This window comes from Garra rufa, chromosome 14, assembly GCF_049309525.1.
Source record: "Garra rufa chromosome 14, GarRuf1.0, whole genome shotgun sequence".
Taxonomy (NCBI): Eukaryota; Metazoa; Chordata; class Actinopteri; order Cypriniformes; family Cyprinidae; genus Garra; species Garra rufa.
The window spans coordinates 34,485,851-34,502,400 of NC_133374.1; the positions used below are offsets into that span (position 1 = coordinate 34,485,851).

General features: G+C 40.3%; 1 protein-coding gene across 2 annotated transcripts in view; it reads left to right on the top strand.

The window, feature by feature from the left end:
- amotl1 (angiomotin like 1) overlaps positions 1-16,550 on the top strand; it is an 83,817-nt gene that overhangs the window by 36,818 nt on the left and 30,449 nt on the right. For both annotated transcript variants that reach the window (XM_073818098.1, XM_073818099.1), the window contains exon 7: positions 6,328-6,477. In XM_073818098.1, the coding sequence (XP_073674199.1) occupies positions 6,328-6,477 (150 nt within the window). The remainder of the gene's footprint in view (positions 1-6,327; positions 6,478-16,550) is intronic.

The following is a 16,550-nucleotide window of genomic DNA, read 5'->3' on the forward strand; positions in this document are numbered from 1 at the left end:
CTCAAGCTTGAGGTACAGCTGATGTTGGCGCAAGACTTGAAGGACCTGACGGACGTGCTGGCGATGTTCGGCCTGGTTCCGGGAATAAATCAGAATGTCGTCAATATAGACGGCCACAAACTTATGTAGAAATTCCCGGAACACCTCGTTCATAAACGTTTGGAAGACAGAGGGACTGATGGACAAACCGTAGGGCATAACCAGGTATTCGTAGTGGCCAGCAGGTGTTATGAATGCTGTTTTCCACTCGTCTCCCGCACGAATACGAACGAGGTTATAAGCACTCCGCAGGTCCAGCTTGGAGAAGATGTGAGCCCCACGGAGTTCCTCGAGGGTGGCAGGAACGAGTGGAAGAGGGTATGGTTGTTGGAGGATGTTGGCATTAAGTTGACGGTAATCAATGCAGGGACGGAGACCTCCATCCTTCTTACCCACGAAGAAGAAGCTTGAGGCAGCTGGTGAGGTGGATGATCGAATGAATCCTTGCTTCAAAGCTTCCTGGATGTACTCCTCCATCGCCTGGCGCTCCGGGTTGGACAAAGGGTAGACGCGTCCTTTAGGTAATTGAGCCCCAGGTAGCAGGTCGATGGAACAGTCCCATGGCCGGTGAGGAGGAAGTTGGGTGGCAGCTTGCTTGCTGAAGACGTCCTCGTAATCCTCATACTCCGCTGGGATCTCCACATTGCTGTCAGTCTCAGGACTTTCAATCTTGGTTGATGCGACGGTCAGTGGAGCAGAAGCTGGAGAGGGTAAACGGGTAAAACAGTTCTTCAGGCAATGTTTACTCCACCCGATGATATCACATGGATCCCAGCGGAGTTCTGGATGATGACGATGGAGCCAAGGACATCCTAGAATGATGTCAACCGTGGAGTTCTCCAGTACCAGAAACTTGATTTGTTCCTGATGAAATAAACCAACTTGCAGAGTGATGTATGGTGAAGAATACCGGATCCGCCCACGTCCGAGTGGTTTTCCTTGGATGGTCATGACAGAAAGTGCAGGGCTATGGCGGTGACGTGACAAGCGTAAGAGATCTATGCATTCTTGTGAGATGAAGTTTCCCGATGAGCCTGAGTCAAGGAGAGCAGAAACACAAAGATCTTGTTCAGCAGTACGCTGTGTCACAGGTATAAGAGTCAGGTGAGCAGTTTCAATGTCTGATTGAATAGTACTCACCACCGGACGTGGGGGTTTAACAGGACAGGTTCGTAGAAGATGACCAGGTTGTCCACATTATAAGCAGAGTCTTTCCTTGATGCGGTGTTGACGTTCTGACCATGAGAGACGTGTTGAATCGATTTGCATGGGTTCTGGTACTGGAGAGCAAGCTGCCACCATAGCGGACTGAGGAGCGGTTTCAGGTGGCTGGCAGGCAGCTAGGCGCTGGGATACCCTCGTAGCTCGCTGTAGAAAGGTCTCCAACCCGATGTTGTCGTCATAGATGGCCATAGCGGCGCGAATATCCGGGTGGAGACCGTGACGATAGGCACCCAGCAGCGATGTCTCATTCCAGCCACTAGCCGCCGCCAGCGTCCGGAAATGAAGGGTGTACTCGTGGATGGAAGAAGAACCTTGTTGCAGTCGGAAGAGCTGATCAGAAACGGTGAGTATATCTGTGTTTGAACTGAAAACCTCAGAGAAATGACAGGTGAATTGCTCAAACGACTGAATTAAAGGAGTGTTAGCTTGCCATATTGACTTCATCCATTGTAGAGCTTTTCCGGTGAGTAGGGAAATGAGAAACGCTACCTTCGATTCATCCGTAGAAAATTGCTGTGGTTGCATCTTGATGAATAGTTGGACTTGCAGTAGGAAACTGCTACACTCAGCCACTTCACCCGAATATGTGTTTGGTAAAGCCATGGGACTTCCTGAGGCAGATGGCGGCGCGGGAGATGGTGTTAGCGCCGCTTTGAAGGCTTTGATGAGTTCGGTGAGTTGATCTGGTGCAGGTGTTTCCTCGTTGTCCATTATGTTGTTGGTCTGATCTTCTGTCACAGCACAGAGGGAGGCAGAGACGGAGGTGAATGTATAAGATAAAAGGTAAGTTTATTAACAGGTTTGGTAAGTATATTGAAGCAGGTATTGAGGTAAGAGTTCTTATCTGAGATGTCCAGCGTTCAGGTAAGTAATTCCAACAATGGAACCGGGAAACCATAGAGTCCACGGGAAGAGCATGCAGGGGTGTGATCGGTAGATCAGACAACGAGGAATGAATCTGTCCGGGTATATATAGGGGAGCTGATTGGATCCAGGTGAGTAATTAGTAATCAGGTGACAGTGAACGTGTGTCTGTGTCTTCAGGGGGCGTGGTTGGTGGATCTTGCTGTGGTAGAACTCTGACAGACTGTTACGAAACAGTCGGTGTTACAGCTGAGATCGTTAATAGTTACGCCTCCAACATTTGCATCGCCCAATCATCGGTAACGTCAGCACATCATTTAAACAAGGCCAGCCACAGAAGGGACACAGTTAGCTTAATGCTAGCGCTAGCCTGTTACATTGCAATACATAGGATTTCACTTACCACATAAACAGAGATGCCTGCGCTGATGATGGTGAATGATGGAGATATAGCTGCCTGATGATGGCGAATGATTTACAGATCCCGAGTATCACTGACGAGCAGCTTAACTTGTGTGGTAAGTACTTGTGTCTCTGCATTGTAACTTTACATAGAGCACATGCATCACAGTAATCAGACTAAACTGTCCGCGATTCAAAACGGCAGATTCAACCAGTGTTGCCAGATTGGAAATGTTCAACTATCGTACCAGAAGCACAAAACTATCGTATTTTGAAGAAAATTATCGTACACGAGTCAAACATACAGAATACAGCTATTTATCTAGACCAACAATATTGACACGACCTGCAATTAACCACAATAAATAAATAAATAAATAAATAGCCGTACCTTAGTGTGAAGGTTCAAACTCCACCTCTGAGTCGCTGTCATCGGAAGCCTGCGTGACGCCAGATGTTGAGGGGGTCCTTTTGCGATACATATTTGATGCCGTCATGGACCGCAACATAGTGCTTGTTGGCTTAAAAGCAGGGCATCCTCCCGCATTCTTAACACACTCTGAGGTGTGTATGAGCCCATTTAGAGTGTCTGTAATGAGCCGATTTCGTGGCTTTGTTTTGATGAGGTTGACTTTGGAAAAAACATGTTCACATGATGCATTTGAATGGGGAAACACGAGAACATCAAGAGCAAACTTTCCCAATTCGCTAAATATGGGTACTCCCTCGAAATCCTGCAAAGTAGATATATGGTGCCAGAATTCATCTACATCCATTGTCTTTATAGCGTCACTTAATTCCACGAGTGGCAATTGCCTCCACTGGTCATCAATGGCTTGGAGATGGTCTCCGTCTGTCATGTCAATCAACCGTGGTACTTCTTGCATTAGGGGAAGCAAAGATGGATGCTCTGCTCGTGCCTTGGCATCAGTCGCAGTGGCAGGGGAGAGGCACACGATCTGGGTCAAGAGGGCATCATCAAAGTCAAACCGTTTTTTTATTTCTCCGCAGGCAACTCGGAGAAAATTCCGACAGCGCATATGAAAATCTGTTAGGGTGGCTGCTGGAATCTTAGACTGCTGGACATGCTGCATCACTTTTACACCCAAGTACAGCATGTTTAGTGGTCTGAGCTTTGAGCCGTCATTTACGTTGATTTGATTCAGTGGAGTTTGCAGAACATAGTCTCTGTCCATGAATGTGAGAAGGAGATCTGTGTATGTTTCACAGAACTTGGTCTTCAATGATGCTATCACCACCTTTTCACTTTGAAAATATTGATTAAGGTCTGTGAATTTAGGTAGCACCCACTCTAGAAAATAGTAGAACAGGCGAAGAGACTCGTCGTTAAGAGAGTGAAAAATATTCTATATCAAAAAAACGAACAACGATACAAAGCGTTTTTACATTTCCGATGTCTGTTGACTCGTCAATCAAAATGATGAATTTTTTCCTTTACAGGATTTCGGTTAGACTCTCAAAGTAACATTCGCCAATGACAGGTATGGTTATAGCAGTTGTCTTTGTGTGGCCAAGGCTCATGTGCTGAACTGTTTTCGAATCTTGGAATGTATCTTTTAAGACCTCGACCAAATGGTCCGATGTCCTTAATGCTATGTTGTGCTCTGCCATGAACCCTGTTAGCTTTATCTCCGCATTTTTCACCGCTGTATCTAGCTGTTCATTCTCCAACGTTTTCTGTAGCATATGGGCTATGGACCTTTGAGCTGGGGCTAGATTTTTCTTTTTGTCTTGGTGTTTCTTTGACTTTTCGTGATTCTTTAAAACAGTGATCTCGGCCACTATCTGCACGTTACAACACCGGCAGAAGGCTTTGGTGTCAGTGCCTGAAACAGGTCTAAACCATCCTGCAAAACTGGGGTCTTTTTCCCACTCAGTTCTGTATGACTGCTGTCGGTGCTTACTTTTAGGCTGCTCTGTAGACTCTGCTTTCCTCTTCGCCTTTCCCCTGCCTTCACCTTCCTTTTCAGCGTCAGCACTCATTTTATCTGCCGTATTGCTAAACAATTGACTTTAGCGTGGAGTATCACTATAACCTACAGTAAGCGCTGCTGCAGGAGGCCAGGAGCATTACTTGAGCGCGGGAAGGGAACGTCAACTTGCGTTTGTGAGTCATTCTCCACGGATCACTATGATTGGCCAAGAGGACTAACGTATACGTAATAGCACGTTAATCACAATCATGATGGCACGGCAGACGTAGGATCCACATAGCTACGTAGATCAATGAGCATAGAAGTTGTATGATTACAACAAACATAATTTTAGGTGTCACAAAATTCTAAAACTATCGTACATTATGGAATTTTTTTCATTATTGATCGTACATCATACAGAGGTCAAAATTATGGTACAAATACGATAATTATCGTACGTCTGGCAACGCTGGATTCAACAAACCGCATATTAAAAGCGGCTAGAGCTCCTAATTAAATATATATTTTTATCCATGTGCGAGCTATTGAGCTCTGTGAAACAGCCAATCAGAGCAGAGCTCATTAATATTCATGAAGCTTCCAAATAAGGCAAAAACAGAGCCTTTTATTCTAGGGGCAAATCCTAGGGTTGTAAATGGACCTGTAAAACCATTTCTGGAGATTTTTTGCCCTTTCCTATGCCATATACCTTCTATGTAGATATCAGAGAACAATTTTAAATATTCTCTCAATGCATTCTATGGCACCTTTAAACCTATTAAAATGTTTTTAAAAAGCTCATGGCTCCATAGCTCCATCACTTGGCAATATCGCAATGACCGTCATTTGTCAGTGCCTCACTTTAATGAGTGTGTAGATGACACGAAGCAGCGGATGTTAGCTACATTAAAAACAGATGGGTTCCTATGGAAATCGGAACAGAAAAACATTCAATCTGACGTTATAATTCGTAATGGCGACGCTCATCGTTTACTCAGGAAAAAGGTCTATAATACAATATACACTTCTCTGCTGCATTTCTACATCTCCTCTAGAACTGTACTTCCTGTATGTATTGATTGACAGGAGTTCTGTCCAATCAGCAGCGACTACGCCGGTCACACAAAATACCTACCTTCTCCGTTCTGACTGATTTGTCATTGTGATTTCCGACTTGCTATTTTGTTTCCGGAGTTGTTATTGTGTTTTATGGTTTGCCGTTTTGTTTTTAGATTTGATATTGCGTTTTCTAATTTGTAATTTTGATTCTGGATTTGTTATTTGGTTTTCAGATTAGTTTTTTGTGTTGCAATTTGTTGTTGTGTTTTGCACTTCTCGGCCACCGTAGAAAACTGTGTACAATACACATCACAACTTAACAAATGAAAAGAATATGGACTTGACTTCCATTGCACATTCATTTAGACAGCATTTAAACTGATCTTGTAAGATGGTGTGTGTGAACGGGACATTTCGAGACTTGGATGTGTTTCGGTTTATTTTATCTGTGCATTGTCTTAAAGTGACAATATACCTGCTGCTTTCTATGCTGTTAATGTTAATTAACAAAAATAAAAATAAAAAAACATCTTATGAAATGTGACATTGAACAGTGTGTTAATCATTTTTTTTGTACAACAGTGACACTAGTTCTCTCCTGCATCGTATTTGTGTGTCTTGTGAAAAGTGCTATGCAAATAATAAGACATCCTGGACTTGGACTTTGACAAAAATGTATTATTTTACAAAAAAATATTATTAAAATATGGTAATGATTTAGATTATGGCGTATATAAAACACATGTTAAACAATGTCAGTCTTCTCAAGTACATCTACCTTCTATCTGTCTGTGTGTTGTAGTTAAGCAAGAAGCAGAAGTATGTGGAGCGGGTGGAGCGGTTGCAGCAGGCACTAGTGCAACTCCAGATCGCATGTGAGAAACGTGAGCAGCTGGAACGACGTCTGCGTACTCGCCTGGAGAGAGAACTGGAGTCAATGCGAACACAACAGGTCAGTGAATTGAAACTACTTCATTATATTAGCAAATTTCAGGGTTTACACAACTGGCAGCATTTCTGCTTTATTTATTATTATATCTTTTTTGGGTTTTATTTTTATTCTTTGTTTTTACAGTTCTTCCCACAATACATTTCTAAAGAAGATTTATAGAAAATTCAGGCTTAATTTCTTAAAGCCACAAGTAACTTGACTGGTGAAAATAGAAATGAAAAACTTCAAAAAAGTTAATGCATCACGTTTGTTTGAAATTATTCCTAATCACTGCATCTCACGTTTTTAGATGAAAAGACACATTCTGTGTTGTTATATATTGATGTTTGCATTTTTGTATTTGAAATAACGGGGACTCTGTAGCTCGGAGTACTGATGTATGTTGGGATTGTTCTGGTGCAGTTTTTTGGCGATGCAGAAAAAGTAAAGCTGTTGCTCAATACTGACGCTCTGACTCAAGTGTATTTTTGCAGTTAGATACATCACAGTAAAATTTGGCGACGAGGATCAACTTATGCTCGGATTATGGCGCTCATTGGAAGTATAGGTGAATTTGCTCCGAAAGCAGAATCTTGGTCGGCCTACATTGAACGGCTGGAACAGTTCTTTGTGGCGAACGATATAAGCCAGGAGAGGCAGATTCCGTTTTAATCATTGCAATCAAAGAGCTGATGAGACAGTCACTGAATATGCAGCGGAGTTGAAACAGTGTGCTGTGAGTTGTGAGTTCGGGGCAACGCTGGACAAAGCATTGCGCGACCGATTCGTGAGTGGAATCCGCAACGAAGCCTACCAGCGACGGCTGTTGTCAGAATCTAATCTGACGTTTGCGCGAGCGTTGGAGATCGCATTGAGCATGGAGACGGCTGAGAAGGACACGCAGCAGTTAAGAGGGCATGACTCGCACTCGGGTGTTGTACATAAAGTGGAAGTGCGACCTTACAGTCAACGAGGGAAGAAGTGCTATAGATGTCAAGGCAAAAATCACAGCGCTCAGGTATGTCATTTCAAAGATGCAAAGTGTCATAACTGCGGAAAAATTGGCCATATAAAAAGAGCGTGCAGAGGAAAGATGGAAGTTGGAAAAAGGAAATCTTATGCAGAGAAGAATACTAAGTATGTGGAGGCAGAGGAAGCTGAATTGCCCATGTTTTCACTACTGGGTGAGGAAAACAGCAAAAAGTCGTTCACAGAGACGTTTAATGTAAATGGCAAGAAAATTATGATGGAAATTGATACTGGCGCGGCCGTGAGTATCATATCTGAGAAACAATTTAAAGCGGAATTCTTAACTGAGCCACTGGAGGTCGCAAGAGTCAAGCTGAAAACTTATACAGGAGAGCTTATGCCTGTGTTAGGACAGTTTGAAGCAAAAGTGAGCTATGATGGCCAAAGTGAATTACTACCCTTAATTGTGGTTAAAGGGGAAGGGCCTTCGTTGTGTGGCAGGAATTGGCTGCAAAAACTCACATTGAATTGGAAGAAAATCAAACATGTCAGTCAGGTGCGGCAGGCCACGTGCATTGAAGAAGTGCTGGAGTCATGCTCTGAGGTGTTCAAAGAGGAATTGGGCACACTCCGTGGGCTTAAGGCAAGGATACGGGTTAATCCTGAAATTCCTCCATGTTTCTGTAAATCTCGTCCACTGCCTTTTTCAATGAAAGCTCAAGTTGATGCAGAATTGGACCGGTTGGAGAAGGCTGGTATAATCACGCCTGTGAAACACAGTGAATGGGCCACACCCATTGTGCCAGTGGTAAAAAAAAGACAACACTCTAAGATTGTGTGGAGACTACAAATTAACTGTGAATCAAGCAGCCACTACAGAAATCTATCCACTACCACGGATTGAGGAGTTGATGGCTACACTGAGTGGAGGTACCGTGTTTTCCAAGATTGACCTGGCTTCTGCGTATCAGCAGGTCCTTCTCGAAGATGAGTCCAAAGAGTTGCTAACCATCAACACGCACCGAGGATTATTTGTCTATAATAGACTTCCTTTCGGTGTCAGTTCAGCGCCCTCTATTTTTCAAAGAATTATGGAGAATCTCATGAGAGATCTTGATGTTATTGTTTACCTTGATGACCTTCTGGTCACTGGAAGAACCGAGCAGGAACATCTGCAGAGACTACAGGCGGTGCTGCAAAGACTCCAGGAGAACGGCTTAAAGGTTGTATCAGCGATTTCTAGCCTGAAACATAAAGTGTCAAATAGGGCTGGGCGATAAAACGATAACGATATATGGGTCATTCCAGAATTGGAGGACATTTAGGCATCCATAATTTTGAAAAATTGGCCCTTTATTTTACAATTTTTTATTATGTATTTCATAAAAACAGGCAATATACCATTAAATAATTTGATTCGTCCAGCTCAGGTATCAAAGGCACACTTTTTATAATACTTTTATAACACTTATTTTAACTTTTGACATGTTTAATTTGACTGATTTCAACATATATTTTCAAGTATTTGCTAAAATGCATGATGCATATAATCCTTCAAACAACAGTAAGGACAATAGCTCAAGCCCCTGTGAGCTAAAAAAGATCATTTATTATTATTTTAATAAAAATGATACGGTAACAGGGTTGAAATTTAAGTAACAGGGTTGCAAAAAGCTACAGGGATTGATAGATAGATTACTTTTGATTAAAGATCAGGTCAATAATGTTTTGATCTTAATGTAAAATGCTTTTTTTTATGAAATCTGTTGAATAAACACGATTCGATTATATGAGAAACTTAAATATATTATAAAGATGAGTCATGAGAGAAGGCCACAGACTCTAGCTTGTTCTGAACTTTATTTTTATTCATACAAAATAAAAATCTGTCCCGAGTCATTTCTGTTGCCCGGTCTCGTTCATCTACAAACACCACGCAGAGTTAAATGAAGACCGGTCACATGAACTATTGATAATAGATCGTCCCTTATGAGTGGACAGAAGGAGATTCAACCCTGTTACTCTAATTATGGTAACAGGGTTGCAAGTAACAGGGTTGCAAATTAATGCTAATGTTTGCTTTTTCTCATGAATAGAAACTAGCAGTTTAGCTAGCTCTAACTGTCATATTTAGGACAAACTTACTTATGTAAAAAAGAAGAAGAAAACCTTCGAATTAATTTGTCTTATTCTGATAATAAGTGTAACAGGGTTGCATTTTATAGAGTGACACATTCAATCAAGGGTAAAAATTGTATAATAACATTAAAAATCGAAGAGAGAATATACCTTTGTTCTACCCATTATGGTGGCAAACTGCTTAGTGATGTAATTCACTGTGTATCATGTCAATCGCTGTTTTTTTCTTCTTCTTCTGCCAGTCTAAATATTTTGGTAACAGGGTTGCACGATGTTGGGGACATAACTTTTTTGCAACATTTCAATTATTTAAAATATTTATATCAATTAAAAAAAATGCTTTAAAAATTAAAAGAGGAATATATAAACAAAATCATACAAAAAAAGGATATTTAAAATGTATTTTAACAGTTATATTTAACATTCAATTTGGTCATCTAGAAGGTGGGACAAGAGAAAAATGGCATTTAAGTGGGTACTAGAGACTTTTTTAAATTATTATTAATGTTTAGGAGAAGAAAAATCTTCAAGTCTATATGCGTATTTAGTTTCAGGACAAGTGTTTTTTACACAGTGACTATTTTTTTTTTTTATATTATACATAGATTATTTGAAATTTCATAGGTGGGACATGAAATGTCCTCCAATTCTGGAATGACCCATATATCGCGATAGACAAGAGATCGATATCAATAAAAAATGTGTTCGATAAAACGTTCGATATTTTGTATTCTTCGTCGGCCCGCCCAGCCCCCCTTTAACGTTCAGTTCATAGCGCCAGATCACCATAGAAGTTAAGGTTATCTTTCCTACAGAACGGGTCCATGTTGTTGTATTAAACAAACTAAATAGCCTTATGTTATTTATCTTATTTACACGACGGCATTTGATTTCTGTCTCTACATTATCGCGCTTTTACAATGTCTACTCACAGACGGGATCGCGGACTCCATTCATAAAAACGGACTTTACTATAGGGCGGAATGCCGCGCAATAGGGGTTATGCCCAACAGGCTTCCGTTTTCTGCTAAACAGGTCTCGTTGCTTCCGGTTCACGCGTTTTGCATATCCCTCTTTAAATATGAACATGATTTACTCAAGATTCATTCAAAGTAGACACTAAAAATGATCATAACCAATGTCCATCACATATGTGGATTGATATATAAAAGTTTTAAATTTTTATTCTTTTCACTAACATTTATATATAAATATCGAATGAAACGTCCACAATAAACAGCTGGCTTGTTTAACTGATTACCTTAAAAGTCCGTCGATATCGCCATTATTTATTACGGCTATTAACACGTTCTCCGACAAGCGGAAGCAATGAGACCTGTTTTCCGGGGTTGGTCAGGTGACGTTCGACATATAGCCTATTCGTCGATTTTTGGAACAATAAATCAAAAGTTGGTCTGTTAATTAATTCAGATCGCGATATGGACTAGTGTCTGTGAAAACTGAAATGCAAAAAGACCGTTTCAATAAGAATCCTGCATGTCCCGTTTGCCTCTTTATATGAATAGAGGAGACTTGTTTTATTTTCACTACACGCATACTGCACACGTGACGCTCCCGCTAATTTTTGGCCTTTGCATCTCACATGAACAGACAAACTCCAATAAATACATCTCCAAAGCTGCTGTGAGTGTCACTTTTTGTCAATTTTACCGTTCCATTAGTGAAACTAGCATCATTCATACTGTACTACACACTGAAACTTCACGGCAACCTGTCAAAATAAAAGTACGGTTTAACATGTAACAGAACAATATTAGTCTTCTATTACTGTACAGTATAATGTAGGTGTTTATATGTTCACATTTAAATAATTTACATAAAACAATTTATATGATAAAAAATAAAATAAAGAGTCACCACTTAATTGTTGAAAAATACTATTATTATTAAACCTTTTTTTAACTGAATATAATTTTTCTTCTATGTATTAATTTTAACAGTAAAGCTCCGTTTATTTTTATTTAAAAAAATAAATCTGTGATTTTGCTTTCATTTGATTATCAGAAAAATTAAAACAAGAATTTCTGAAAAAAAAAAAAAAAGATTGTAAGGCCCTATTGTTCAAAATGTTGAAAGTTTTGGACTTATTTTTTCACTTAAATAAATATTTTTGTTATTACACAAAGTATAGGCTAAAGTACCGGGAAAGAAGTAATGTTGGCTACTGGCAACCAGCAATCTGTGCAGAAATAAATATAATCAGCCAAGTACTTTGCAACAACCTCTGACCTGTGGTCAAGCCATACTTCTGGGCAGGGGCGCCGCTAAGGGGGGGAAAGTTAGGACAATTCTAAGGGCCCACGCCATTTAGGGGCCCCCAGAGATCTACTTTTGTGTGGTGGGGGGGCCCAACCTCATATTTTATCATAGGGCCCAAAATTGCGAGCGGCGCCCCTGCTTCTGGGCCATACATTAGCTAAACCATTCACTTCATCAACAATGAATGGGGTTTGAATTGAGGATTAAGAGATAATTAAGTGTATATTGTGACTTTAGACTTATGTTTACATTTTAATTATTTGAGTTTTCCATGGTTGTTGACATTTCTGTCTTAATAACTGAGGGGATTATGATCAGAGCCAGGTTAAGTTTAAAATAAAAATGCTTGAGTGTAATATATTTTTCTCCTGGTCCTTATTTTAAATGGGTCATAAAAATATCAATAATTATCGATATCGACCGATATGAAACACTGATATCGTGATATAGTTTTCAGCCATATCGCCCATCCCTAGTGTCAAATTCAGCTGAGCTTTCATCACGATCCGCTCGCTGCCTGCCCCATAAATTGTCTGTGAAAACCTACTGGTGCAGGGATGTGAGAGAGGCGGAGCGAAAGTCCACAACACCAAACCCCTGATGCTGATTGGTTGGAACACTGTTTGTTTATCTGTGGAAAGGTTGGTAGTGCCGATTGTTTTTTTGGCATATCTCGGACCCTAGGCTGACCAGAGAGACGCAGTTTTTTCACAGACAATTTATGGGGCAGGCAGCGAGCGGATCGTGAAGAAAGGTCAGCTGAAATTGACACTTTATGTTTTAGGCTAGAAATCGCTGATACAACCTTTAAGAGTAAAAAAGTCAAAATGTGAATTTGGGAAAAACCAAATTGAGTATCTAGGATTTGTGCTAAACAGCCAGGGCCTTCATCCATCTCCAAGCAAAGTTGCTGCAGTCAAGGATGCACCAGTACCCACCTGCGTGAAGTAGCTGAAAGCTTTTTTGGGGTTGGTCAATTACTATGGCCGTTTTTTGCCCAACCAGAGTACCATGGCTGCTCCCCTCTACAGACTGCTGAGAGATAACGTTCCATGGGAATGGAAGCAGTCCGAGCAAAGAGCCTTTGAAAAATGTAAAGACTTGCTGACAAACGAAAAGGTTCTAGTACACTACGATCCTAGTCTACCACTTACCTTAGCTTGTGATTCTTCTGCCTATGGGATCGGCGCTGTTTTGCAACACACCATGCCCACCGGAGAAGAACGTCCCATTGCTTACGCCTCGCGAACACTGGCACCTGCTGAAAAAAAGTATTCGCAAATTGAAAAAGAGGGGTTGGCGCTCATCTTCGGAGTAAAAAAATTTCACCAGTACCTTTGGGGAAGGAAATTCAAGATGGTAACTGACCATAAACCTTTGTTGACCTTGTTCGGAGAGCACAAAAGTCTACCCACCATGGCAGCGGCCAGAATTCAAAGATGGGCGATCATCCTGTCTGCTTATGACTACCACATTGAGTACTGTCCCTCAGAGAAAAACAGTAATGCAGATGGCCTTTCACGTGTTCCCCTACCTGACACGACTGATGGGGGCACGGCTGCCCTATCAGAGCATATTCATGCACTAATAGCGGAGCACTTCGAACAAGCTCCCTTGAATGCGGAACAGGTGTCTCGTGTAACACGCAGAGACAAGGTGTTATCCAAGGTGCTTAAATATGTCATGGAAGGTTGGCCAATGGATGTGGATGAAAATCTGAAGGCCTACCACTTGCGTAGGTTGGAACTGTCGGCAGAGAGAGGATGTGTACTTTGGGGCACCAGAGTCATAATTCCCGAAAAACTGAGAAAAATGGTGCTGAAAGAACTGCATGTCGGCCATCAAGGGATGGTAAAGATGAAGGCGCTTGCCCGCAAATATGTGTGGTGGCCTAAAATGGATGCAGAACTGGAGCAGGTTAGTAGAGCCTGTGAGCCATGTCAGATGGAACAAAAAGCACCACGTCAGGTTCCTTTACACCCTTGGGAATTTCCTGGTCAGAGCTGGAAGAGACTACACATAGACTTTGCTGGTCCTTTCCTGGGACACACATTTATGATAATTGTGGATGCATATTCAAAGTGGCTGGAGGTATTTAGAATGCCTAACCTTACTTCACAATCCATCATTGCAAGGCTGAGAAGGCTGTTTGCAGCAAACGGACTTCCGGAACACGTCGTCACAGACAATGGAACGCAATTCACGTCTAAAGAGTTTAAAAACTTCATGCAGCAAAATGGCATTCTTCATTCAACGAGCGCCCCAGGTCATCCAGCTACCAATGGCCTTGCAGAAAGGTATGTGCAGACATTTAAAGGGGGAATAAAGAAACTTGCACACTTGACAATGGACTTGGAGGATAAGACCTCTCTTTTCCTAATGCAGTATCGCACTACTCCGAACTGCACTACAGGCCAATCACCAGCCGATCTTTTTCTTAACAGACATGTGCGCACTCGGCTGGACTTTGTTCACCCAGATGTCACTGTTGCTGTTCGCAGGAAACAGTACCTGCAAAAGTTCCATCATGACAAAAGGTCTGTGGAGAGATCATTCTCTGAGAAGGATGTGGTGTACCTCCGTAATACCACCAGAAAAGGGAACAAATGGGTTCCTGGAGTGATAGTAAAGCAAACAGGTCCAGTGTCTTACAACATTCAGGGACAAGACACAGATGTCACTTTCAGGAGACATGGTGATCAGTTGAGACCGCGGGTTGTAGTGGATGATCCTGTTGAACAGATGGACTGCTCTGGGATGGAGATTCCCATTAAACCCTGTGCATCAGAAAAGGAGAAACAGGCCATTTCTGAGACTCCTCAAGAGGACAGTTTAGGAGATACAAGCATGGCACAGAGTCTACGTCGCTCATCTAGAATTAGAAATCCACCAAAACGCTATGACCCATAATACTTGGAAATTACAACCGTGCAAATGCACCCAAGTATAAAATTGCTATGGTCTCATATTATACTAGATTTATTTCCTTCGTTGTTGTTGTATTAATACAAAGAAAAATTTAACAGCTGCTGTTAGTTTTGACAGTAATGTTGTTGCATGTGCAGTTTTTCATTAAGGGAACAGTGAATGTACTTTGTTTTAAAAAGGGGGGTAATGTGATATATTGATGTTTGCATTTTTGTATTTGAAACAACGGGGACTCCGTAGCTCGGAGTACTGATGTATGTTGGGATTGTTCTGGTGCAGTTTTTTGGCGATGCAGAAAAAGTAAAGCTGTTGCTCAATACTGACGCTCTGACTCAAGTGTATTTTTGCAGTTAGATACATCACATGTGTGAACAGCTAAGAAAAGTCTGTAAAAATGTGGCACAATGTACTATTGTTAAATAAAGAAATTTTCTGTATTGATTTTTTAAATATACTCTACCAGTCAAAAGTATTTGAACAGTAAGATTTTTTTTAAAGAATTCTCTTCTGCTCACCAAGCCTGCATTTATTTGATTATGAGTACAGCAAAGCAGTACAATTTTGAAATATTTTACCCATTTAAAATAACTGTTTTCTATTTGAATATATTTTAAAATGTAATTTATTCCTATCATTTCAAAGCTACATTTTAGCAGCATTACTCCAGTCACATGACATGATTATTATAATATTGAAAACAAAGTCAAGTTTATTTATATAGCACCTTAAAAGCAACAAAAAGTTTGAAAGTTCAGAAGAACAGAATTTATATAAAAAAATTTTTTATAACATTAAAAATCACTTGTTTAAAAATCATCACTTTTGATGATTTAAATCAGTGATAAATAAAAGTATTAATTTCTATTATTTCTTTAAAAATATATAATAATTTATATACTAATTGTTCTGACTCCAAACCTTTGAATGGTATAGTGTATAATGTTTCAAAAGCTTTTTATTTCAGATAAATGCTGATCTTTGGAACTTTCTGTTCAACAAATAAAACTGTAAAACTGTATATTGATAATAATAATAATAATAATAATAATAATAATAAAACTGAAATTATGCATTTAAAATTCGAATATAGTTCTAATTTTGATCATACAAGTACAAAATTCAAATTTAGTTTTTTAGCCATTTTGACAGCCCTAGTTACCTCTAATTTCAAATAGCTACCGATTAAAAAAAGCGTATTATTGTTATTGTAGTACTAGCAACTGCCTGTTTATGTATTCGTGTTAAGCTGTTAAGGTCAAGTGCATCACAGCTGCTGCAGTCGTAATAGAAAAAGCTGACATAGGGAAGTGATAAAGGTTAAGTCAGCACTTAACCTAACACAACTCACTGAAGTATAGAGACATTGATCAAGCAGCAATCGTAAAAGCAAAGCAGTTCATAAATACAACATCATTAATACAATACTATAGTTGAGCCATACCAGAAAACAATGGAATGGCATAACACATCATTAACAGCAGCCCACTGGCCAGGAAACCAGTTATATAAAAAAAATAGATGACTTAAGTCTTACTTTGATTTTTGATTTTTTGATGAGGACTGTCTGAATATAAATGATGGCATTCTCCAGATTCTGATTCTCCAGATAATGAGTTTACATCTTGCAATTCTGACTTGAGTTTCCATACTGGCCCAATCCTCTAGGCATTCTTAGCAGGTCTGTAGGTCTGTCAGTGGCCTGTAAACATATTTTCCCTTCATTCAGCTTTTTTCCATCTCTCGTAGTTACCAATAATGTTTTATGGATATGTTTTAGC